Source organism: Lontra canadensis, unplaced genomic scaffold, assembly GCF_010015895.1.
Source record: "Lontra canadensis isolate GAN:19392208 unplaced genomic scaffold, GSC_riverotter_1.0 scaffold20, whole genome shotgun sequence".
Classification (NCBI taxonomy): domain Eukaryota; kingdom Metazoa; phylum Chordata; class Mammalia; order Carnivora; family Mustelidae; genus Lontra; species Lontra canadensis.
The window spans coordinates 2,136,744-2,158,009 of NW_022631014.1; the positions used below are offsets into that span (position 1 = coordinate 2,136,744).

The 21,266-nt window shown below is 38.7% G+C and overlaps 1 protein-coding gene across 1 annotated transcript; it reads right to left on the minus strand.

The window, feature by feature from the left end:
• Window positions 1-424: 424 nt before the first annotated feature.
• On the minus strand, window positions 425-763 carry LOC116869803 (transmembrane protein 14C-like). Its single transcript, XM_032861402.1, has one exon. The coding sequence runs from the start codon at window positions 761-763 to the stop codon at window positions 425-427; it is 339 nt and encodes a 112-aa protein (XP_032717293.1).
• Window positions 764-21,266: the final 20,503 nt, after the last annotated feature.

The window sequence follows — 21,266 nt, forward strand, 5'->3', positions numbered from 1 at the left end:
ACTTGACAAAATTTCAAAGTAGATCTGTGCTCTAGGATGAACCAAGGAACAGAAAACCTAAATCTCATAAAAGATTTTTTTCACATTGTTCTGAGTATGGGGTTTCGGTGCTACCAATGTTAATACCTAACATTTCCCCGTTAGCCTTTACCTATAGATACAGAAGGAAGAGATAACATCAATATACAAGAATCAAACTGTACAAGAGAATAACAGTAAGCTCTCGGGATATATACCACCCACCTCTTCAAGGCTGTAATGATAATGATTGATTTTTCTTCTCCTGGAATGTTAATGACATTTTGTTTGGTTTGGTTTAAGTAAAAAGTCAGAATGAGTGAAAATGCTGCACTTAATTCTCTTAATACACTAAAGAATAGCGGAAGTTTTAAATTCTTCATAAGTCCAAGCTCGGACATGACTGCTACTGACAGGATCTATTCAACACACTAATTCCAAGTTTGGTGACTGTCAACAAACTGGCACCCAAGATTAAGCCCACAGGCCTAATCCATCCAGAGTGATGAAATCTCATTCCTATAATGCCATTTAAGGTTCCAGATATAACTAGGAAAACCCAAATGTTCCTCAGATCCTGAGAGAGCTGATAAGCACCCAGGCTTGCTAAGCCACCGAGAAGCCCAGCAGCCGATGATAGGGCACTAGATTTTGCACAGCCACTGAACCTACCAGAAGCAACCAGTGTTGCACAGCCAAGGCCAACCCAGTGTAAAGGCACTAGAGGACCAGAGGCCTTCTGCATTGTTCTCTTTTCACTCTGACCAGACAGAAGCATACACCAGGCCTGCACTGAACTGCTTTCCCCTAGGTCTGCACTGGTCTAAAAGGGTGCACAAGCCCCATGACTCCATTTTTTGCTGATGTAAGTATTTTAAGATGATGAATTTTCCTCTAAAGCCCCTTTTAACTACATCTCATAGATTCAGAAGTGTTATTATATTCTTTTCTCCATACAATGCAATTTCATTTTTTATTTCCTCTTCAACTTAGATCTTAAGAAAATATTATTACAAATTCCAGGTAAAAGGGCCTCTTGGTTATCTAGTTTCATTGCATGGTGATTAGAAAAGGCTGTACCGAAAATTCCTGTTTATTTTAAATTCAGAATAGATTAAGGATCTTCTGGTGGCCCCATATATGGCCAATTCCTCTAAATATTCCAAGACTTATTCAAAGTTAATAAAGTACAGAATTACCTTATCAATTAGCTCTATCTATTATTTATGTTATTTCAGTATTCAATATACTTAATTATTTTCATCCACTTGATCTGACATGGACCAAGAGGGGTGAATTCATGTCTCCCACTAGTGTTTTTATGTCTGTTTCCTGCTCTTATCACCTGTAATTTATGCTTTATGAATGTTTAGTGCACAGATATTCATAACTGTAATATGCCCATTGTGAGTTACACACTTGTGCACTATTGGGTTTTTATTTCTCAATATTCTCTTTGGCTGGAGTCCTAGCTTATTTTTATTTGTGTTTTCTGGTCTGCTCTTTTTAATTCTTTTATTTTCAGCCTTATTGAAGTACCTTGTTTTAGATGAGTCTATGCCATAGAATTAAGTTGCATAATCCATCCCGGAGATTCATTTCCTTTAAAAACTAAGTTAAAGGGCACCTGAGTGTGGCTCAGTTGGTTAAGTGTCAGGCATTTGATTTTAGCTCAGGTCCTGATCTGATGTTTGTGAGATCAAGCCCCATGTTGGGCTCTGCATCAGCTTGGAGTCCACTTGAGATCCTCTCCTTTTCACCCTCTCTCTGCTTGCGCTCTCTTGATCTCTTTCTCTAAAATAAATAAATAAAATAAATCTTAAAAAAAAAAAAAAACTAAGTTGAGTCTTTAAAAAAAACAAAATTTAAAAAAAAGTTAAACAAGCTAAGATAAGCCTTTTAACAGGTGAGTTGATATAAAAGTTATGTTTTGTCTTTGCTCCATTTTCTGTATCATTTTAAGGGTACTCTTTCACTATAAATTCTGGGTTTGTTTTTTTTTTTACTTTTTGTGTGTTGTTGGTCTGCTATTCAAGTTGTGTGTTTTTTTTTTCCTTTAGTAGTTACCTTTATAGTAATATTTTTTTATTAGACCCTTAGTCATGTACTTCTTTTAACTGTTTCTGTAAGTTCCCTACTATAATGATTAAAAATAAGGCTATTTCTTCTTCCTTTTCCCTTTCTTTCCTTGTCTCTCTCTTGACTTTAGTTACTAATAGTGTTTATTTTAAGAAGTTAAATGAGACAATAAATTATCTAATTTCTGACCTCCTTTCCCCCTTGCCTATCCAATTTTTGTTAATTATATCATTTCTACATAGTAAAGACATATAACATTTATATTTCGTTCTGACATCTCAATTCCCGTATTTTTTTTTTCTACAGGAAAATACATTCAATATTTATTCCCAGTCCTTTTGCCACTATTCACCTACTTACTTAGTTGGCCAAATTCGTTGTCTAATCATTCCTTCTAGTAGGACTCAATGGCACAGTATTTTCTGAGCTCTTGCATGACCAAGACCGTTCATAGAATAGACTTCATTTTTAAATAAACTGTGGTTGGTTAAACAATCTTTAGTTTACATTCTTTACTTAGGTCTCTTGTTGCTCTCCAGTGTCTTACATTGAAACGCTGATCAGAAGATATATGAGGCTAGTATTTTGCTCTTCTAGCAATATTTGTTTTGTTCCTGGATGCTGTTGCTATGGTGGTACCTTCCCTCTTCATTTTTAGAGTCCAAGTACACATCTTAGAGTTGACCATCCTGAATCTGTTTTCCTGGTTTACTGGTATCCATTTAAAATCTTAAAGTTTACTTAAGCTCTGTGATCCTAGGAAACAGCAATGTTAAAAAAAATCCCACCACTCTTGTGTTCTAGGAAACTGCTTATTGCAAGGAACCACCATTCCATGCATGACTCAGATAAGACACACAGATTCCTTCTTATTTACTTGTGACAGGGCAACACAGACCTCCAAAATTCCTATTCTTTGCCTCATAAATGATTAGCTGAACTGTTTTGTCCTCACTGATCAGTGATGAACAAAATACCTGCTAACTAAACTCTGGCTAACTTTCCCTCCTCCCATCACCTATCTGAACTTTGACCCATTCTCTGCCTACATCAGCACACAATCCCCCTTTAATGGTGTGCAAGACAATAGACTGACCTCAGGGTAATATATCCTTTGATTTATTGTCTAATCATAGATATTTCTGCTCCTTCACAGGGAAACTTAAGTCTTGCTTTCATCCTAGCTGTTACTTGTAAAAAGTTGCTAGGTTCTTATTTGCATTCAAATCCTCAAATTCCCTGGTAGTAGATTTTGTCTCCTGGGATTAAACACAGAGGGGATAAAGTGTGGAGAAAGCATAGTGAAGAACCCAGGGTCCCTTTACTGGGGTCCATTTTTATCCAATTTCCTTATATACTCTCCACTCATTCTTTGCTATTCTCCCATTTCACAATATTTTTATCCTCCCTCAATGGTAAGAACAACTGAATCTGACTGATCTCTTCATTTTTTATCTTAAACCTTAGACAAGGCTTTTGAAAATCAAAACTTTTTCCTTTCTCTCTCTCTCTTTTTTTTTTTTAAGATTTTATTTATTTACTTGACAGACAGAGATCACAAGTAGGCAGAGAGGCAGGCAGAGAGAGAGAGAGGAGGAAGCAGGCTCCCTGCAGAGCAGAGAGCCCGATGTGGGGCTTGATCCCAGGACCTTGGGATCATGACCTGAGCCAAAGGCAGAGGCTTTAACCCACTGAGCCACCCAGGCACCCCACTCTCTCTCTTTTTTTAAGATTTTATTTATTTATTTGACAGAGAGTGTGAGAGAGCACAAGCAGAGTGAGTAGTAGAGGGAAAGGGAGAAGAAGGCTCCAGTCCCAGGACCCCGAGATCATGACCTGAGCCGAAGGCAGATGCTTAACCATCTGAGTCACCCAGGCACCCCTTTTCTTTCTCTAGCTTTATTGCATCATCCTCCTTTGAACTAATCGGAGTCACCAACGCCTGCACGTGCAGTAACGAAGTAGGAAGCAAGAATGACAGAGGAAAAAACAGAATAGTATCCTATAGGGCTCTGAGCTGGGAACTGTTTTCATTTACATAAAAGAAGTGCTTTGAGTCATCTACAGTCTCACCAATCCCTATTCCTCTAGGTCCTACAAATCTTGAGACATCTGGGTGAATCTAGGGAGGGATGTCTCCCAATGAACTCCTTGAACATCTCAAGACCAAGTTTTATAGGCAGAACTTATCCCCAATCCCTTTGTTATCATCTTCTACTGAAAACATCTGGCCAGATAATAACCAATTATTTTCTTCTCACCAACCCTTTTTATTTTCTTCAGATACCTAAGATACAGCTTACTGGACACTCAGTTTTCTGTTAATAGCTCATTTTCAGCCCAGAATTGCATAATTCTCTTCCTTTTTATTTTTTTTTAAGATTTTATTTATTTATTTGACACAAAAAGAGATCACAAGTAGGCAGAGAGACAGGCAGAGAGAGGGGGGGAAACAGGCTCCCTGCTGAGCAGAAAGCCCAATGCAGGGCTTGATCCCAGGACCTTGAGATCATGACCTGAGCCAAAGGCAGAGGCTTAACCCACCGAGCCATCCAGGTGCCCCAATCTTCTTCCTTTTAAAATAGAAAATATCTCCAAGTCTCTATCTTCATCTATAAAATGAGGATTATTATATTTCCTTCATACGTGTCATACCTATGACCTTGTTATGAGAATATGGTGAGACTGAAGATCTGATTACACCATGAAAATCAGAAAAGACTTTATCAATATCAGTTATAATTATTTACAATACACAGTAATTCCCATGATTATCAAAACATTTGCCAACAGGTCTGAGGAAACCTCTAAAAATACAAAGAAAACACTGGGAATGGTAGTTTTCCCAAAGCCCCTGGGATGCTGCCCTTCCTTCCCTAGGGCTGTGCACACCATATTCCAGAATTCTGTCTCAAAACAGGTACTCAAGGAACCTCACTTTGCAACTCAGTTATCATTACAATAACATAGTGAGGCTCAGCTGGCTGAAGCAGTTAGGGCTGTGACGTCAGTATCCAGCAAAGCAAAACTATCAAATGACTTATAGCTCAACAAGGAGCAGAGGTAAGGTTAGCGCCTGTCCTCTGTTCTATACGCTATTTGAACTAGCCTGCCCCCTAAAGTCTAATGGGAAATTCCTCCCTTCCTGGGAGAGGGTCTCTTCTTCTTGAACTGGCTCTTAGTTTTGCCTCTAATCTTCAGAAAAGAATGACTGGTGGGTGGAAGGGTTGTTTTGTTATGGCTTCTGTAAGTTTGTTTTCAGCAGGAGCCGAGGAACGGGTATGGGAAGCCTGGAAACCAGCATGAGGTTCCTTTCTGATCCTGGGCTAGTGGGCATCCTGATACCTCCATGGCTACTTGATGTCCATCATTGCAGCAGATCACTGACTCATTTGGCCCAACTGGCTGACAGAGCCATCTGTCGTCAGGGAACCCAATTCAGGACTGTCTAGTCAGGGAGCAAAACAAAACACATCTCTAAATCAAAGGACAGAAGGAGAGCTGCAGTTATCTGCTGATTTCTTTTTCTTAAATAAGGTTTTTCCTGCAAGCAGGTGGAAGGATGTACCTTACAGGGCTTCTGTGATTGGCTCTCAGCCAGTCCTATGCATTTTTCACAGCTGGCATCAAGATAAACTAATTTTTTTGCTAAATTGACCCCCATTACTTTCATTTTCATAGCTTGCAACCAATTGATGGGATACAATTTAATACAATGCAATTAATGTTACAGCATTCTCCATAACAAAGCATCAAAAAAAAAAAATTGAGACAAAATCTCTAAGTGCCAGTGGGGCTAGGGGAATGGAACTAGGAAATATAGAAGACAAAATGACCCTAAGAAAAAAAGAGAGCTCTAAGGAATATAAAAAGAATTTCCGATGTTTATGCTAAGAAAAGGATTATGAAAAATAAGACAACAAATGATCAATAATTACTACACTAAGAGGCTTCTTAAAATTCAAGAAATCTGGGGCACCTGAGTGGCTCAGTCATTAAGCATCTGCCTTCTGCCCAGGTCACGATCCCCGGGGTCCAGCCCCTCATCAGGCACCCTCCTCAGCAGGAAGCCTGCTTCTCCCTCCACCACTCCCCCTACTTGTGCTCCTTCTCTCGCTGTGTCTCTCTCCATCAAATAAATAAATACAATCTTAAAAGAAAAATCAAGAAACCTTTCCAAAGGTGGTAACATAAAAGATACACTGTGAGAAGTAGGGGAAGGAGGACACCAAGCTGGTAGGGAACGGAAAGGCTATTCCAAGCCCAGGGGGATGTCTGAGCAGGTGAAGAGGGCTGTGAGGACACATGCCTGGTCCCACAATCTGATGCCTGCCTTCACCACCATGGCATTTCCCCACCACCACCCTACTACATGACGTCTTCATTCATTCCTTCAGTTTTATATCAATTTGGACCCACATATTTCTATCTTATGAATCAGTGGTTTATAATCAGTGGATTATAATCCTCTTCTAGCTTTATTTATATTGATGCCCCAGTGGTTGCAGATTGTGGATATCAGTAACCCCTCCAATCTGGTTTTGGTGTCCTTTTGTCAGGTCTCCAACATTCTTTGAATAGTTTCTGACTTTCTTGAGCAGCTCATTCTGTATTTTTTAGCTTAGCCCTGGAATTCTTCTTTCCTCCAGGAGGCCCGGGTCCTTTTTAGTGGAGAATGATATTTAGGAGCCAATATCTGAGTCTTAGCTAGGGTCATTGTTACTAGTTTTTCATGGCTTTCAACCTCTCTCAGTGTTCAGAGCTAGGAAAAACAATAAAAAAATACACACACATTTATTTCTGTATCTACCTATTTACATATTAAAAACAATGAATTTACCTGGTGATGCTATTTCCACTTCAACACTCCTGTGTTCATTCTAGCTGTCTCCCTCCCATAATTATAACTGCAACAGAGGAAAATTTGGCACCCATTATCATCAATATATTTACTTATTTGCTCAGAGAACACACAATTATTTCAGAATTGTTTGTCCATACCACTGTGAAAATCATTCCTACTAAGTAGAGTTCAGTATTCCTTTTTTTTAGAGTAAAATACATAATCAGTAAAATATGCACATGCTAAGTGTACAATTCAATAAATTTTGGTAAATGCCTGCATCCATGTAACTCACACTGCTGTTATGATCTAGGAAGTTTCCAGGTGCCTGGTGGCTCAGTCGGTTAAGCGTCTGCCTTTAGCTCAGGTCATGATCCCAGGGTCCTGGGATAGAGTCCCACATCCAGGCTCCCTGCTCAGCAGGGAGTCTGCTTCTCCCTCTCCCTCACTCCCCCTGCTTGTGCTCTTTCTGTCAAATAAATAAAGTCTTAAAAAAAAAAAAAAGACAATAGGAAGTTTCACCATTGTAAAAAATTCTCTGGACTCTGCCAGGGATATTCCTTGCCCCAATAGGGTAAGGTTTCCTATTCTAGAAATTCATACATATGAAATAATATAATGTTCATTCTCTAGTTTTGTATGAAGATGTATCCATGTTGTTGTAGGAGTCAACATTTTTTCATTTTTATGGCTTAATATTACTTCATTGTATAAATGTATCAAAATTATTTATCTACTCTTTGATAGGCCTTTGGGTTGTTTCTAATTTTAAATATGAATAAAGCTTCTATGAGTATTTATCACAGTCTTATGTGTTCACATATTCTCATTTCTCTTGGATAAATTCCTAGGAGTGAAATTATTAAATAAGGCAGCTGTACATTCAACTTAAAAAACAATAAAGCAACAAACAGCCTTCTTACTTGATTGTACTATACTACACTCCATTGTCAGTGTGTCAGAATTCCAGTTGCTCCATAGCTTTAATAACATTTAGTGTTGTTCTTTTTACATTTAACCCTTCTACTAAACATGGAGCGGTATCTCTTTGTGATTTTGTTGCATTTTCCTGCTCACTAGTGATGTCCAATCCTTTTTACATTTATTTACTTGCCATATATATTTCTTCCTCTGTGAAGTCCCTGTTCAGGTTTTTTTTTTTTCCATTGAATTGTCTATCTTTTTATTATTTGTCAGCCATAAGTTCTTTGTCCTTTGCCAGATGTATGGTTTTGCAAATGATTTCTCCCAGCCTACCCTCATTTTATGAAGTTATTTTCATAAGCTCTCTTTTATAAGCTTTGTAAGTTTAGATTTTAAATTTAAGTGTGTGATCCATCTCAAGTGACCACACAGCATGATAGAGAGTTTAAACTTTTTTAAAAAATTTAAACTTTAAAGTTTAAAACTTAAAAGTTCATTTACTTCCATGTGGATATCAAGTTGCTCAAGCACCATTTATTGAAATCCTTCAAAACTGTTACGAAAAATCAATTGATCGTGCAAGTGTGGGTATCTTTTTAATTCCATGTTCTGTTTTATTTAACTATCTTTTCATAAAAACCACACTGTCTTTAAATGTAGCCTCACAGAAAGTCTTTACATAGTAAGTAAAGTAAGATAAAGTCTTACTCTATGTAAAAAGTCAATCTTTTTAAATAAAGATTTTATTTGACAGAGAGAAAGTGAGAGAGCAAAGCAAGGGAAGCAGAGAGGGAGAAGCAGGCTCCCCACTGAGCAGGGAGCCCTACATGGGGCCCCATCCCAGGACCCTGGGATCTTGACCTGAGCTAAAGGCAGACACTTAACCAACTGAGCCACCTGGGTGCCCCTTACAATAAGTAAGTCTTGAAGTCAGGGTAGCCCTCCTACATTATATTATTTTCCCTTTTCAAGACTGTTTTGACTATTCTAGGTTATTTGCTCTTCCATATAAGTTTTACAGCAGCTTACCAATTTATAAAATAAAAAACTTTTTGGAATTGTGATTTGGCTTGTATTAAATCTATACAATAATTTGGGGGAGAACTGGTATCTTGACAACTTTGTCTTTTATCAATTAACATGTTATGTAATGGTTTCTTTAATTTCTCTCATTAATATGGATTAATATGGATTCAGTGTACAAGGTTTTTTTATGTATTGCTAAATTTATCCTTAAGTATTTTATGGTTTTGATGCTATTTTAAATGCAACCTTTAGATTTTTATTTTCCAAAATCATTTTCTTAAAGAGAAAGTATAACATCTTAAAGAGAAAAATGTGGAACTCCTCCTAAATGTTCCTGTTTGTTCAGAATTCATGCTAGTCATCTCTGTACTGTTCTAATATTAATATATATGTTGCCTTTAATGCAATTCCTATCAAAATACCACCAATATTTTTGCAGAGCTGGAACAAACAATCCTAAAATTTGTATGGAATCACAAAAGACTTGAATAGCCAAAGCAATTCCGAAAAAGAAAAATAAAACTGGAGGCATCATGATTCCAGATTTCAAACTATATTATAAAGCTGTAGTCATCATGACAGTGTGCTAATGGCACAAAAAAAGACCCATACATCAATGGAACAGAGACTAAAGAACCCAGAAATGGACCCACAGCTATGGTCAACTAATCTTTGACAAAGCAGGAAAGAATATTCAATGGAAAAAAGACAGTCTCCAACAAATGGTGTTGGAAAAACTGGATAGCCACATGCAGAAAAATGAAACTGGACCAGTTTCTTACACCATACACAAAAATAAATTCAAAATAGATGATAGACTTAAATGTGAGAAAGGAAACCATTAAAATCCTAAAGAAGAACACAAGCAGAAACCTCTTTAACCTTGACTATAGCAACTTCTTATTAGACATGTCACTAGAAGTAAGAGAAATGGGTACCTGGGTGGTTCAGTGGGTTAAGCCTCTGCCTTCAGCTCAGGTCATGATCTCAGGGTCCTGGGATTGAGTCCTGCATCGGGCTCTCTGCTCAGCAGGGAGCCCACTTCCCCCTCTCCCTCTGCCTGCCTCTCTGCCTACTTGTGATCTCTCTCTCTCTCTCTCTCTCTGTCAAATAAATAAATAAAATCTTTAAAGAAGAAGAAAAAGAAGGTGTAGTAGTAGTAGTAGTAGTAGTAGTAGTAGTAGTAAGAGAAACAAAAGCAAAAATGAACTATTGGGACTTCAACAAGATAAAAGTTTCTGCACAGCAAAGGAAACAATCAACAAAACTAAAGGCAGCCCATGGAATGGGAAGGATATTTGCAAATGACATATCCAATAAAGGGTTAGTATTCAAAATGTATGAAGAACTTATCAAACTCAATATCCAAAAAACAAATAATCCAGTTAAGAAATGGGCATAAGACATGAACAGACACTTTTCCAAAGAAGACATCCAGATGGCTAACAGACATATGAAAAGATGCTCAACATCACTCAGCATCAGGGAAATACAAATCAAAACCATGATAAGACACCACCTCACACCTGTCATAATGGCTAAAAAAAATTAACACAAGAAACAAGAGGTGTTGGCAAGGATGTGGAGAAAGGGGAACCCTCTTGCACTGCTGGTGGGAATGCTAACTGGTGCAGCCACTCTGGAGAACAGTTTGGAGGTTCCTCAGAAAGTTAAATCTACCCTACAATCCAGCAGTTACACTACTAGGTATTTACCCAGAGAATATAAAAATACAGATTTGAAGGGGTGCATGCACCTCAAAGTTTATAGCAGGATTATCTACAATAGCCAAACTATGGAGAGAGTCAAAATGCCCACTGACTGACAAATGCATAAGGAAGAAGTGGTGTGTGTATATATATATATATATATATATATCCATTTGTCAGTGGGCATTTTGGTATATATATATATACCACTTCTTCCTTATCCATTTGTCAGTCAGTGGGCATTTTGACTCTCTCCATAGTTTGGCTGTATATATATATATATATATATGGAATGAAATCTTGCCATTTGCAATGATGTGGATGGAACTAGAAGGCATTATGCTAATAAGTTAGAGAAAGATAAATATCATATGATCTCACTCATATGTGGAATTTAAGAAAGAAAACAGATGAACATGTAGGAAGTGGGGAAAGGAAAAAAGGAGAGAGGGAAAAAAACCATAAATGACTCTTAATGATAGAGAACTGAGGATTGATGGAGGGAGGTGGATGTGGGATGGGCTAGGTGGGTGATAGGCAATAAAGAGGGCACTTGTGATAAGCACTGGATGTTGTATGTAAGTGATGAATCACTGAATGCTACTCCAGAAACCAACAGGACACTGAAAAATAACAAAATAATAATCATTAATATATATTAACATATATAAATTATTTATATTAATAAATAATATATAAATTAATAATTTAATAACAAAATTTAAATTAAAAATAGTATATATGTTGCCAAAACAAGCACATATTTCCTCTGTAAGTCTGTGGCTTCCTGGAGGTCAGAACTTTAGAGACATCATTTTAATTCAGGTACCATACCTAGCATAATGCCTCAAACATGTAAGAATTCCAAAAAGCATTCAAAAAGGATTAATCAAAAAGAAAGAAGATTGTTTTTAAGAGATCACTCTAATAAGAACATAGGACCTTATTTACCAGAGCATGTTCCATCCAATACTAGTTCTAAGAGAAGACAGCACTTGTTAATTTAAATATATATATATATATATATATATATATATAGACACATATATATGGGGGATTTTTCTCTATGTAATAGAGTAGACAATTTATACCTACATCTCATTTGTATAAAATTTTATGATATTTCTGTGTAACTAAGTTCCCTTATAATCCCCATTTCTAATGATGGGTAGAAAGCAATACTGTGAACTTCCCATTTACAGGTAACTCAATCTTTTCCAGTTTAAGATCTCACTTAGGTACATGTTCACTCAATTTAAAGTTTAAACTCTCCTTTAAGCGATTTTTCACTTCCAGGTGATCTTACACAATTTTCTTTCCAAAAAATGTCCAGGACTGAGGGGAAATGACTTCTGGGCTTTTTCTTGTTGAATTCTGGTTGAGGTGCAGCTTGTCTCACCTAACTCTGGGCAGTGGCCTTTTTTCTAACTGCATCTACTTCTTAGGTATAAGTCATTGCCTGTTCGCTCAGCAAAATCAAAAGTCTTGAGAGCTTCATCCTCATTCTTACTTCTGGATATTATGTGTCTCCTTGGTTTCCATTAGCACTCTAAATCTTCTGCTTTTCAGCCATATCTTTCTGCTTTAGTCTTTTTCAGATGGGATCGCCTTGCCATTTACTGTAGTGACCCATAACACAACCAGTCTTATTTCTCAACTATTTTTATTTGCCTCAATAGGAGCATGGAAGAAATTTTTAATTCTTTCCACACCAAATATTTGTCAAGGGAAACTTAATTGGCAAAATCCCCTTCTGTTTCCTGCCTAAATACGAGTACAATCTTTTCTATTCCACTGTGACTGTCCCATATTGGCACAAAAGGATCTTGTATCCTTACAGAGTTTCAGTTGGTAAAGGCAATACATACACCCTAGGGTTTCAACTTCCCTTTTAACTTGCCTGGGATTTTTAATCTCACTTCTCTGGCATCTCTTGAATGAAGACCCATGGAGGTAGAGACACTGGGTCTCTGAAGAATCCGGGCTGCTTCTTTATCCTCTTCCTGTCCCTCCCAAGTATCTCCCCTCCCCCTCGTGAAAACTCATGTTCCTTTCTCAGCCTGGTAGGCCTTCTTTATACACTACTATTTTCTGATAAACCCCTCTTTTTTTTTTTTTTTTGTAAAATTTAGTATTTATGATTCCACGAAGACTGGAGTTTGAAACGTAAAAAATCTTTTGGAATTTATAAATCCATGCTCTCTTGATAAAGCTGGGATTTCAAGAATTTTTCTAGTCTTGATGTTCACAGTCCCCTTTTGGAAGTTCAGTGTTCAATACTGACTCTTTGTCTTCTAATTATTCTAATTTTGCCTCAAGCACTAGGTACTACAAACTAAACACGCATGGTGATCATGGGTAACGTGGATGAGAAAAGCACGTTACTATGTTCCTGTTACTCAGGACTTCTCAAAGCTTTCAAAGTGCTGAAAGGGTTTTTGGCTCTATACACATGAAGAGTATGGCCTATATAGCATTTCCAACTTATTTGAACACAGATCTTTTTTCTTTTTTTTTAAGATTTTTTTCTTTTTTTATTTTAACAGAGAGGGAACACAAGCAGGGGGAGTGGGAGAGAGAGAAGCAGGCTTCCCCCTGAGCAGGGAGCCTGACACAGAGCCTGATCCCAGGACCCTGGGATCATGACCTAAGCCAAAGGCAGACACTTAAAGACTGAGCCACCCAGGCACCCCCAGAGAGCATTTTTCTTTAGGGAACATATTACCAGACTAATATTCCATTAGAAATACTCTGAGATCCAAAAGGACACATTGCAAAGGAAAAACTGGAACTGAGGATGCCAGTTAAGAGGGTACTTCATTCGTCCAGAAGAGAAGTGATGAAGATGTCAGCTGGAGAAATGGCAGTAGCCGTGAGCCTACACAGGTTCCATAAGTATTTAGAAAATGAAATTACATGATTTGGTGAGAATATTTACTCTAATAGATAGAATCCTAGAGATTTCTATTTAACAATATATTTTGTAAATTTTCAAATTTCACGAAAGCACATGGATGAAAACCAGAGGCATATCTCTATGAAATAGATGTTTATGAAGTAGATGTGGAAAGAAAGCATATTTCCTTTGAGTTGACCTTGAAGGGAAATTTTCCTAAGATGCTCAATTGTGTTTTATTCTGCCCCTCTTAGTGTGTGAAAAATACTAGAAAGGTTCCCTTTGACTTATTAAGATCTTAAAAAACAGACCTACCAATGGAATAAGAAAGACTGAGGGAAAAAATCACCGAATGAGCACTTCAGTGAAATTCTAGAATCAAAGTAATTTCAATATTTTCAGTACCACATATTTTTTTTAATGACATGTTGGAATATCAAGATCCTTCATGGGCCTCCAATGATACACTTTCCATTAACTAAGCCTAGTACCATGTGTTTATTGTAATGTAATGTGAACATAGGAAGAAAAAAAAGATAATTTAGTCATAAACCACATTAATTGATATTATTAAATATGATATAAAAAGCTGCAGATATTTCAGGCTTAACAGAACCAAATCATAAAAATAGAATTGGTGATTTCTTAACCAAAGATAAAACCATATTGCTATGCTTCTTTTTAGCAAAGACAGTGACAATTAGAGAGAAATTACTAATAAGATATACTCCAGAAAAATGGCCTATTCCTCCATATCTTTTATATAGTGAGAAAAAAATTATATGAAAAAATAATGATAAAAAAATTGGAGAATATGGCAGATTGCTGGAGGGAGAAATGACCCATACTTATTTCCTTCCCTCTCGTTTATCCATGCACCTGTGCAATATGACTTTGCAGCCACTTGAGTAACAACACAACAGAAGTAACATCAAGCCAGTTGCATGTCTAGGCTTCAAGTGCCCTAGGCACTTCCACTCTCCAGACAGAAAGTCTTCTCGGCTTCCTGTGATCAAATCTGAGCTAGTCTTCTGGCAGATGAAAAGACCACACGGAGCAAGGATGTCTCATCCCAACTGAAGCTGTCGGAGACTGGCCGTCTCTGGTCATTAGCTGCAGGCATGTGGCTTAGATCAGCTAAGACCAGAACTGCCCAGATAGGCCCAGCCCATACTGCTACTTGGTAGAATTATAGAATAAATGGTGGTGGTTTTAAGCTATTAAATTTTGGGGTGTTTATTACTCAGTAACTAATTTAACAGTTCATATTGCTTCTCTCAACTATTTAATCACCTCTCCATATTCTACATTTCTACCGCCTTTCTATTCGTGTCTACCCACACATTCCTGTCAACTTAATTTCCTAAATGTTTTTCGTACTCTATTACTTCTTACAAAAAATGTTTGGTGGTTCTGGATTGCCTGTGTGATAAAGTCTCAACAACTTTGATTTGGCATTCAGGGCCTTTTGTAATTTCTCCACAACTTAAAATTTGAATCTAAGTTTCTGCTAGTTTTCTCCATTCACTCTCAGTTTTGTCAAGATGAGTGCTAGTGTCCTGACTCATTGATGAGACACCATTGATTGAACAGTCCATCACCCCTTTAAAATGTATCTTACTCCATAGCCTACTGGGTGGGGAGATTTTTGGCTTTTTGGTTTTTTGGGGGTTTTGTTTTTTAAAGATTTTATTTATTTGTTTGACAGAGAGAGATCACAGGCAGGCAGAGAGGCAGGCAGAGAGAGAGGGGGAGGCAGGCTCCCCACCAAGCAGAGAGCCCAATGTGGGGCTCGATCCCAGGACCCTGAGATCAGGACCTGAGCTGAAGGCAGAGGCTTAACCCACTGAGCCACCCAGGTGCCCCGGGAAGTTTTTTTTGAAAAGATAATTCATGATACTCTAGATATTAAAATATAAAAAGATAACGTAGCTGAGATTTAAGGCAAGAGTCCTCATTGTTTCCGATGTGTCTCATGTTTCCTGCCCCTTGTCCCAATCTAGAACAATTCCCTCTGCTTTCTCTACTGTAGGTCTGCATATTCAAATTCTAGCTATCCAAAAATCTATTCAAATGTCCCCTCTCTTAGAAATCCTTGAGAACCTTTCTCTTTACTGAGTCAGATGTAATCACTCCTACATGAACTCCCCTAGAAAATGATTAGAAACACTCAAAGGCACTTGTCACTTCCTACTCTGTACAGACAACTTTTTTTCATTGCTTTAGATTGTCTTCAGTTGAGGGCAATTCAGCATTTATTGACTATTTTATGCCCTCTTTTTGCAATGCCAACCCAAAGTTCTAAGTACAATATCTATTGGGTATGACACTATGTATTTGTTAAGAAGGTAATTCAATGAAAAACACACAGATAACAAACCTTGGGTTTCTAACACTTCCTTTTTGTTCTGTCACTAAGTAACCATGTGACCTTAAGCAATTTATTTAACCTCCTAGCGCTGAGGTCTCCAATGACATAAGAAATGAGATAATGCATGTGTGGAAACTCTTTATACAAACTATAAACTGTAAGATCAGTTCGAGGTATTAGCATTGTTTCCTCTTCTGAGAAATGAGGCAGTTGAACCTGATCTGTTTGTTTCTTTTTTTTTTAAATGGTCTGTACAACTAGCATTCCACAATGACATGCTTGCAAGTTGCTGCTTTTTCCCAAAGGGTGTTGGCTCTAAGTGTGAAGGGACTTGAAACCCAGTGACAGAACCTGCCTCTTCAAAAGCTTCTCTTGGTAGCTGATACACCAGTGAATATCCCTAGTGTGATTATCACTATGGACAGCTTTGTGCCATGTGGATATGTTAAATGAGACCGGAAGTATTGGAACCTGTGCCAGTCAGGCCTATCCCCTGCACTCTGAGATCAAAGGAGTCATTCTCACAAAGAAGGAGATAGGGGTGAGTACGGCAATATAAGTCACCCGAGAGTTTCATTCAAAACATTTTTTATTAGCTAAAACTTTTCTTAATAAAAGTAGATTTAAAACATATTAAGAGTTCAATATTTTAAAGTATCACCTCTCAGAAACAGGCACGTTGTGATTGGTGTTGGTGTAATGATACACCATAAATAATACGAGTACTACAGAGTCTTAAGTACTACAGAGTCTTAAGCCCCACATCTCTACATTGTGATGGATTTTCCAGTTCAGTTCAATACAGTTCAATTCAATTCACCTTGATTCAATTTACATTTGTTTCAACTCAAGGTAGCATTATGATATTGTGGGAGGAAGGTCAGCTTTATCTCAGATCTTAGAATTCACAGACTTCAATGTAGACTACAATTAGTATGACATTTGGCAATTTACCCAATCTCTCTAAACCTTAATGTCCTCATCTGCAAAAAGGGGATAATATTAGCCACCTCATAATAGATAGAAAGTCCCAGCACAATGATCATATCATCTTCCTCCTCCTTCAATTCATGTCAGTTCAATTTGACTTAATTCAACAAACATCAACTATTTATCAACTACAATGCTGAGATATAACAATGAATTATGGTAGCATCATTGCAAATGCGGGCTTCTGAGAAGGCTCTGCAATTCAAAACTTTATCCCCAGGAAAATATGTGTAATTTTATTAAGGAATGAGGTTGTAATGGACAATGATACAGATGTGTTTAGTATGGAACAAAAAGTAAAGGGATATTTGAAGATTCCATGCCTATGAACACATTAGGTGTTCAGAAAACTCACTAAGAGACATTCCCTGTGGCAGGGACTAGGACCTCAACCAAGACTCCCAATTCCAATGATGAATTCTGACTTGACAGGAGATGTTAGGAAGTCCCCTATTGGCTCTGAATGTTAGTACATTCCCTCACTTAGGAATTTAATTATTCCTAAGCATCGATTCAACTTATAGCATATTATAAATAGTTTATAAAGAAATATAAACCCATTCTCCTGACTTTTGATTACAAAGCACAAGAAATGTGCAAATGTTCAAGGGTGTTTTAGGCAGAATAGGTTATGATATTATAATACATAGTTCCCAAATCTCAGCAGCTAAACATATAAGGTTCATTACTTACTCCTGCAAAGTCTGTTATATGCTGGGTCATGCCTCTAGACAGCTGTCCTCCACGGGATGATTCAGTGATCCAGGCTATTGTTGTTCTGTTATCTCAACAAATAGACTCCATGCTTTCTGCTCAAGAGGAGAGAGGAAAGACTGGAAAATTATGTAGGGGCTTGTTCCCTGCCTCCATTTCAGAGAGACACATGTCAGTTCTGCTTATGTTTCACTGACCACTCATAGTCACACTGTCCTGTCTTACTGCAAAAGGACTGGGAAACTTTGACTCTCATATGTCCAGAAAGAAAAGAATGACCAGATATTGGTATTTTATTACCATATAATTCAGTGGGAAGATTACCAAGGAAAGCCTGATGCTTTCTCTGTGAAAATCCGATGTCTTCACATACCATACTTTCCAATAAAAGTGAGTAAGTCTCCTTAAATCTCAGGAAGACCATTGTCTCCCATAACCAGGTCACGGGACATGGCCTGAACGGAAGGCATGAGTTAATCTAAGTATTGCAAGGATGGACTTTACTGGATCCCTCTTGTGGCCCACTTAATTCTCTTCAGCCAGATTTCTTTCTCCAGCCACTGTTGCAATAACCAGTCCCATATGGGCTTTGATCAGCTTCACTCAGATGCAATCTCACTTTGGGGCTTTGTCATAGACTGTTCACCATGCCTTGGATTCTCCGATGCTGTAGCACAGGATACCTACAGGATTCCACTCAGAACCCCAAAGTGAGAATGAAGTAAGGGATTAATAAACAAATTATTCCCTCTTTCATTCCCCAGGTAGATAGGTCTGAAATGCCATTTCATTAGGCTCCTCAGAAAGTCCCATGGGAGGAGCAACTGTCACACAGTAGACACCAACTTGTTCATGCATCCTTGTCTTAGCTTTTCCACCTTTCTTCTTTCACTCTGCCTATCCGCCAATCCTGTTTCTTCATCTGACATTCGGAGGCAACCTGGGCTAAGACAGCATATAATAGGACAATTTTTAAAGCTTGAAACTTCTCTGTACCCCATAATATTTAATATAGTAGAAATATATTTTTGGTCTTCATCCCCATTTCAGCACGGAGCTCCTAAAATCCTTGGAATTTCCTAAGTGGTGAGAGGAGAAAAGGTGTCTTTGACATGTTAATGGTGACTTTTGGACCCCACCGAAGGATGGGGGCTGGTTGCCTGAACCAACCATGTGATGAGAGGGCTGGAACGTTCAGTACCTCAGGGGAGGGAACAGGGCTGGAGGCCGAATTAATTGCCAATGGTCAACGACTTGTTTGTGATAGCCAAGATAGAAGCAGGATTTTCAGGCCTTAAGTAAGAACAGCAGACAATAAGGCAGCGCTACGGTTGAAGATATCTCATGACCCAAGTGCTATGGATTCCTGGCAGGTTTCTCATCCTTCTGATCCCTCAATGGGGACTGAATCTGTTTCAGCGGCAGCTTTGTGAGGGTCTAGATTTCTTGACTTTGGGATACTGTGGTTTTGTGCTAACTTAGCTAAGGTGGAACTACATTTCCCAGAACCCTCCTCCCTTTATGACCCCAGACTACCGCTGGCCATCTGGAATGTCCATGAAGCTGGGAAGGTGGAAGTGAAGATGCAGCCCTGGTAATGCTGGAAGGCTGGGAGAGGGTCAGAAGTAGTTGCGGCACACACGTGTTGTCACAGGTGCTGGCTCACCTGGTTGGTGTGCAGCAGCAGCCCAGCCCATTCTCTATCACCTCCCACCAGGTTTCCTCCTGTGGCTTCTCTGACTCCTGGCCAAGAGCCTGTTTACTTCCGCAATAATGGGCTGGCAACTTCTTCTGCAGGTGACTCACATTAACAAAGTCAGAGGCTCCAAGGTGGCGTGACACCCCGTGGGTTCTGCCTAGTCCACATGCACTCCAACTTGCACTTGCCCTCACCCATTTCGCAATCCTTCCTTTTCCCTTGTCAGCCCTGCTCATGCCAGGCAATAGCCCGGCAAAAAGCGATAGCTCCACATAAACAGTCTTACCAGTCACCAGAATTTTGCGTGGTAAAATCCCTACTATAAGCTCCTTATTGTATATCACTCCGAGTTAATTTGCTTCTGATCTAACGCTGCCTAATACCATGGCCAGACATAAAGATTTGTTTTACAACTTTGGGCCAGAGGTGTCTCAACCTGTTTTGGCCCGATTTCACCTGTGCTATGTACAATGTGGGTAAGAAAGAGGGAGATCAGGCTGGGGACAGTGGTTTGCAAGACAGTTCTCCAGAGGATGTCCCCAGTTTTAACTCAACAGCACAGATGAAGTCACAACATTAAGTCTGCATAGGGAAGAAGCAAGGGAAGAAACTGAATGGAGCAGGTAAGATAGAGGCAAGAGAACATGCACTTCCATAGAGGAAGTAGCAAATCCCTCAAACTGATTCTTACCAGGTGAGGACAGATGCCTAATATCACTAAAGCTAATTTTCCTAAAAGCTGGAAATTCAAATTCTTATACAAAATTTCTCAATCATAAATGTTTGCAACAAAACCAAAAGCTAACGACTTTAAAAAAAGAAAAAAAAAAAAAAAGCCAGGGGTCCGTGGGTGGCTCAGTGGGTTGGAGCCTCTGCCTTCGGCTCAGGTCATGATCCCAGGGTCCTGGGATTGAGCCCCATGTCCGGCTCTCTGCTCAGCGGGGAGCCTGCTTCACCCCCACCCCCGCCTCTCTGCCTACTTGTGATCTCTGTCAAGTAAATAAATAAAATCATTTTCAAAAAAAAGGAAAAAAACCCACAACGTTTACACCTAACAAATCCTATCTATAAATCAGATTTAGCTCAGATTAAGCATGAATTCCACTGCCAAATTTCCTGGTTGCAAATCCTTCTTTAAACACTTATGACATATGCAACCTTGGCCAAGTTCCTTCTGTACCTTGGTCTTTAAACTTTAGGGGTGCCTGGGTGGCTCAGTCGTTAAGGGTTTGCCTTGGGCTCAGGTCCTGATCCTAGGGTCCTGGGATCAATGGAGACTCATGTCGGGCTCCCTGCTCACTGAGAAGCCTGCTTCTCCCTCACCCACTCCCCCTGCTTATGTTCCCTCTTTGCTGTCTCTCTCATTGTCAAAAAACTAAATAAAAATCTAAAAAAGAAAAAAAAGAAAAGAAAAAAACTAGAAAATAAGACTAATAGCACTAATCACAGAGGATGTCTACAAGGATCAAATGAGTAACTCATATATTTCTTTGTTTCTAAGACACTACTGAATATAGGATGAACCATTATTTTACATGTCTCCAAGAAAAGATGGCTGCTAATTAACCTATGACACAATGTCTTCTTATCACTTATAATTGTTGTTTTATAATTATTGAAGGAGCTCTTTCAGAGTTATTTTGACATCGATTTTTATCACTTATCACATATATAAAGGGCACACATATAAAGGAGCTATAAGTGAAATAATCAGGTTTGGTCTTCTTAAACCTTCCACATTATGAGGCTGACAACTAAGAATTAGCTTCCCATTTTGTGCTTTTCCACAAAGTGTCATCCTTGCTGCTATTAAGAATGTTGGCGAGGGGCACCTGGGAGGCTCAGTGGGTTAAGCTTCTGCCTTCAGCTCGGGTCATGATCTCAGTGTCCTGGGATCAAGCCCCACATCGGGCTCTCTGCTCAGCAGGGAGCCTGCTTCCCCCACCCCCCTCTCTGCCTGCCTCTCTGCCTATTTGTGATCTCTGTCTGTCAAATAA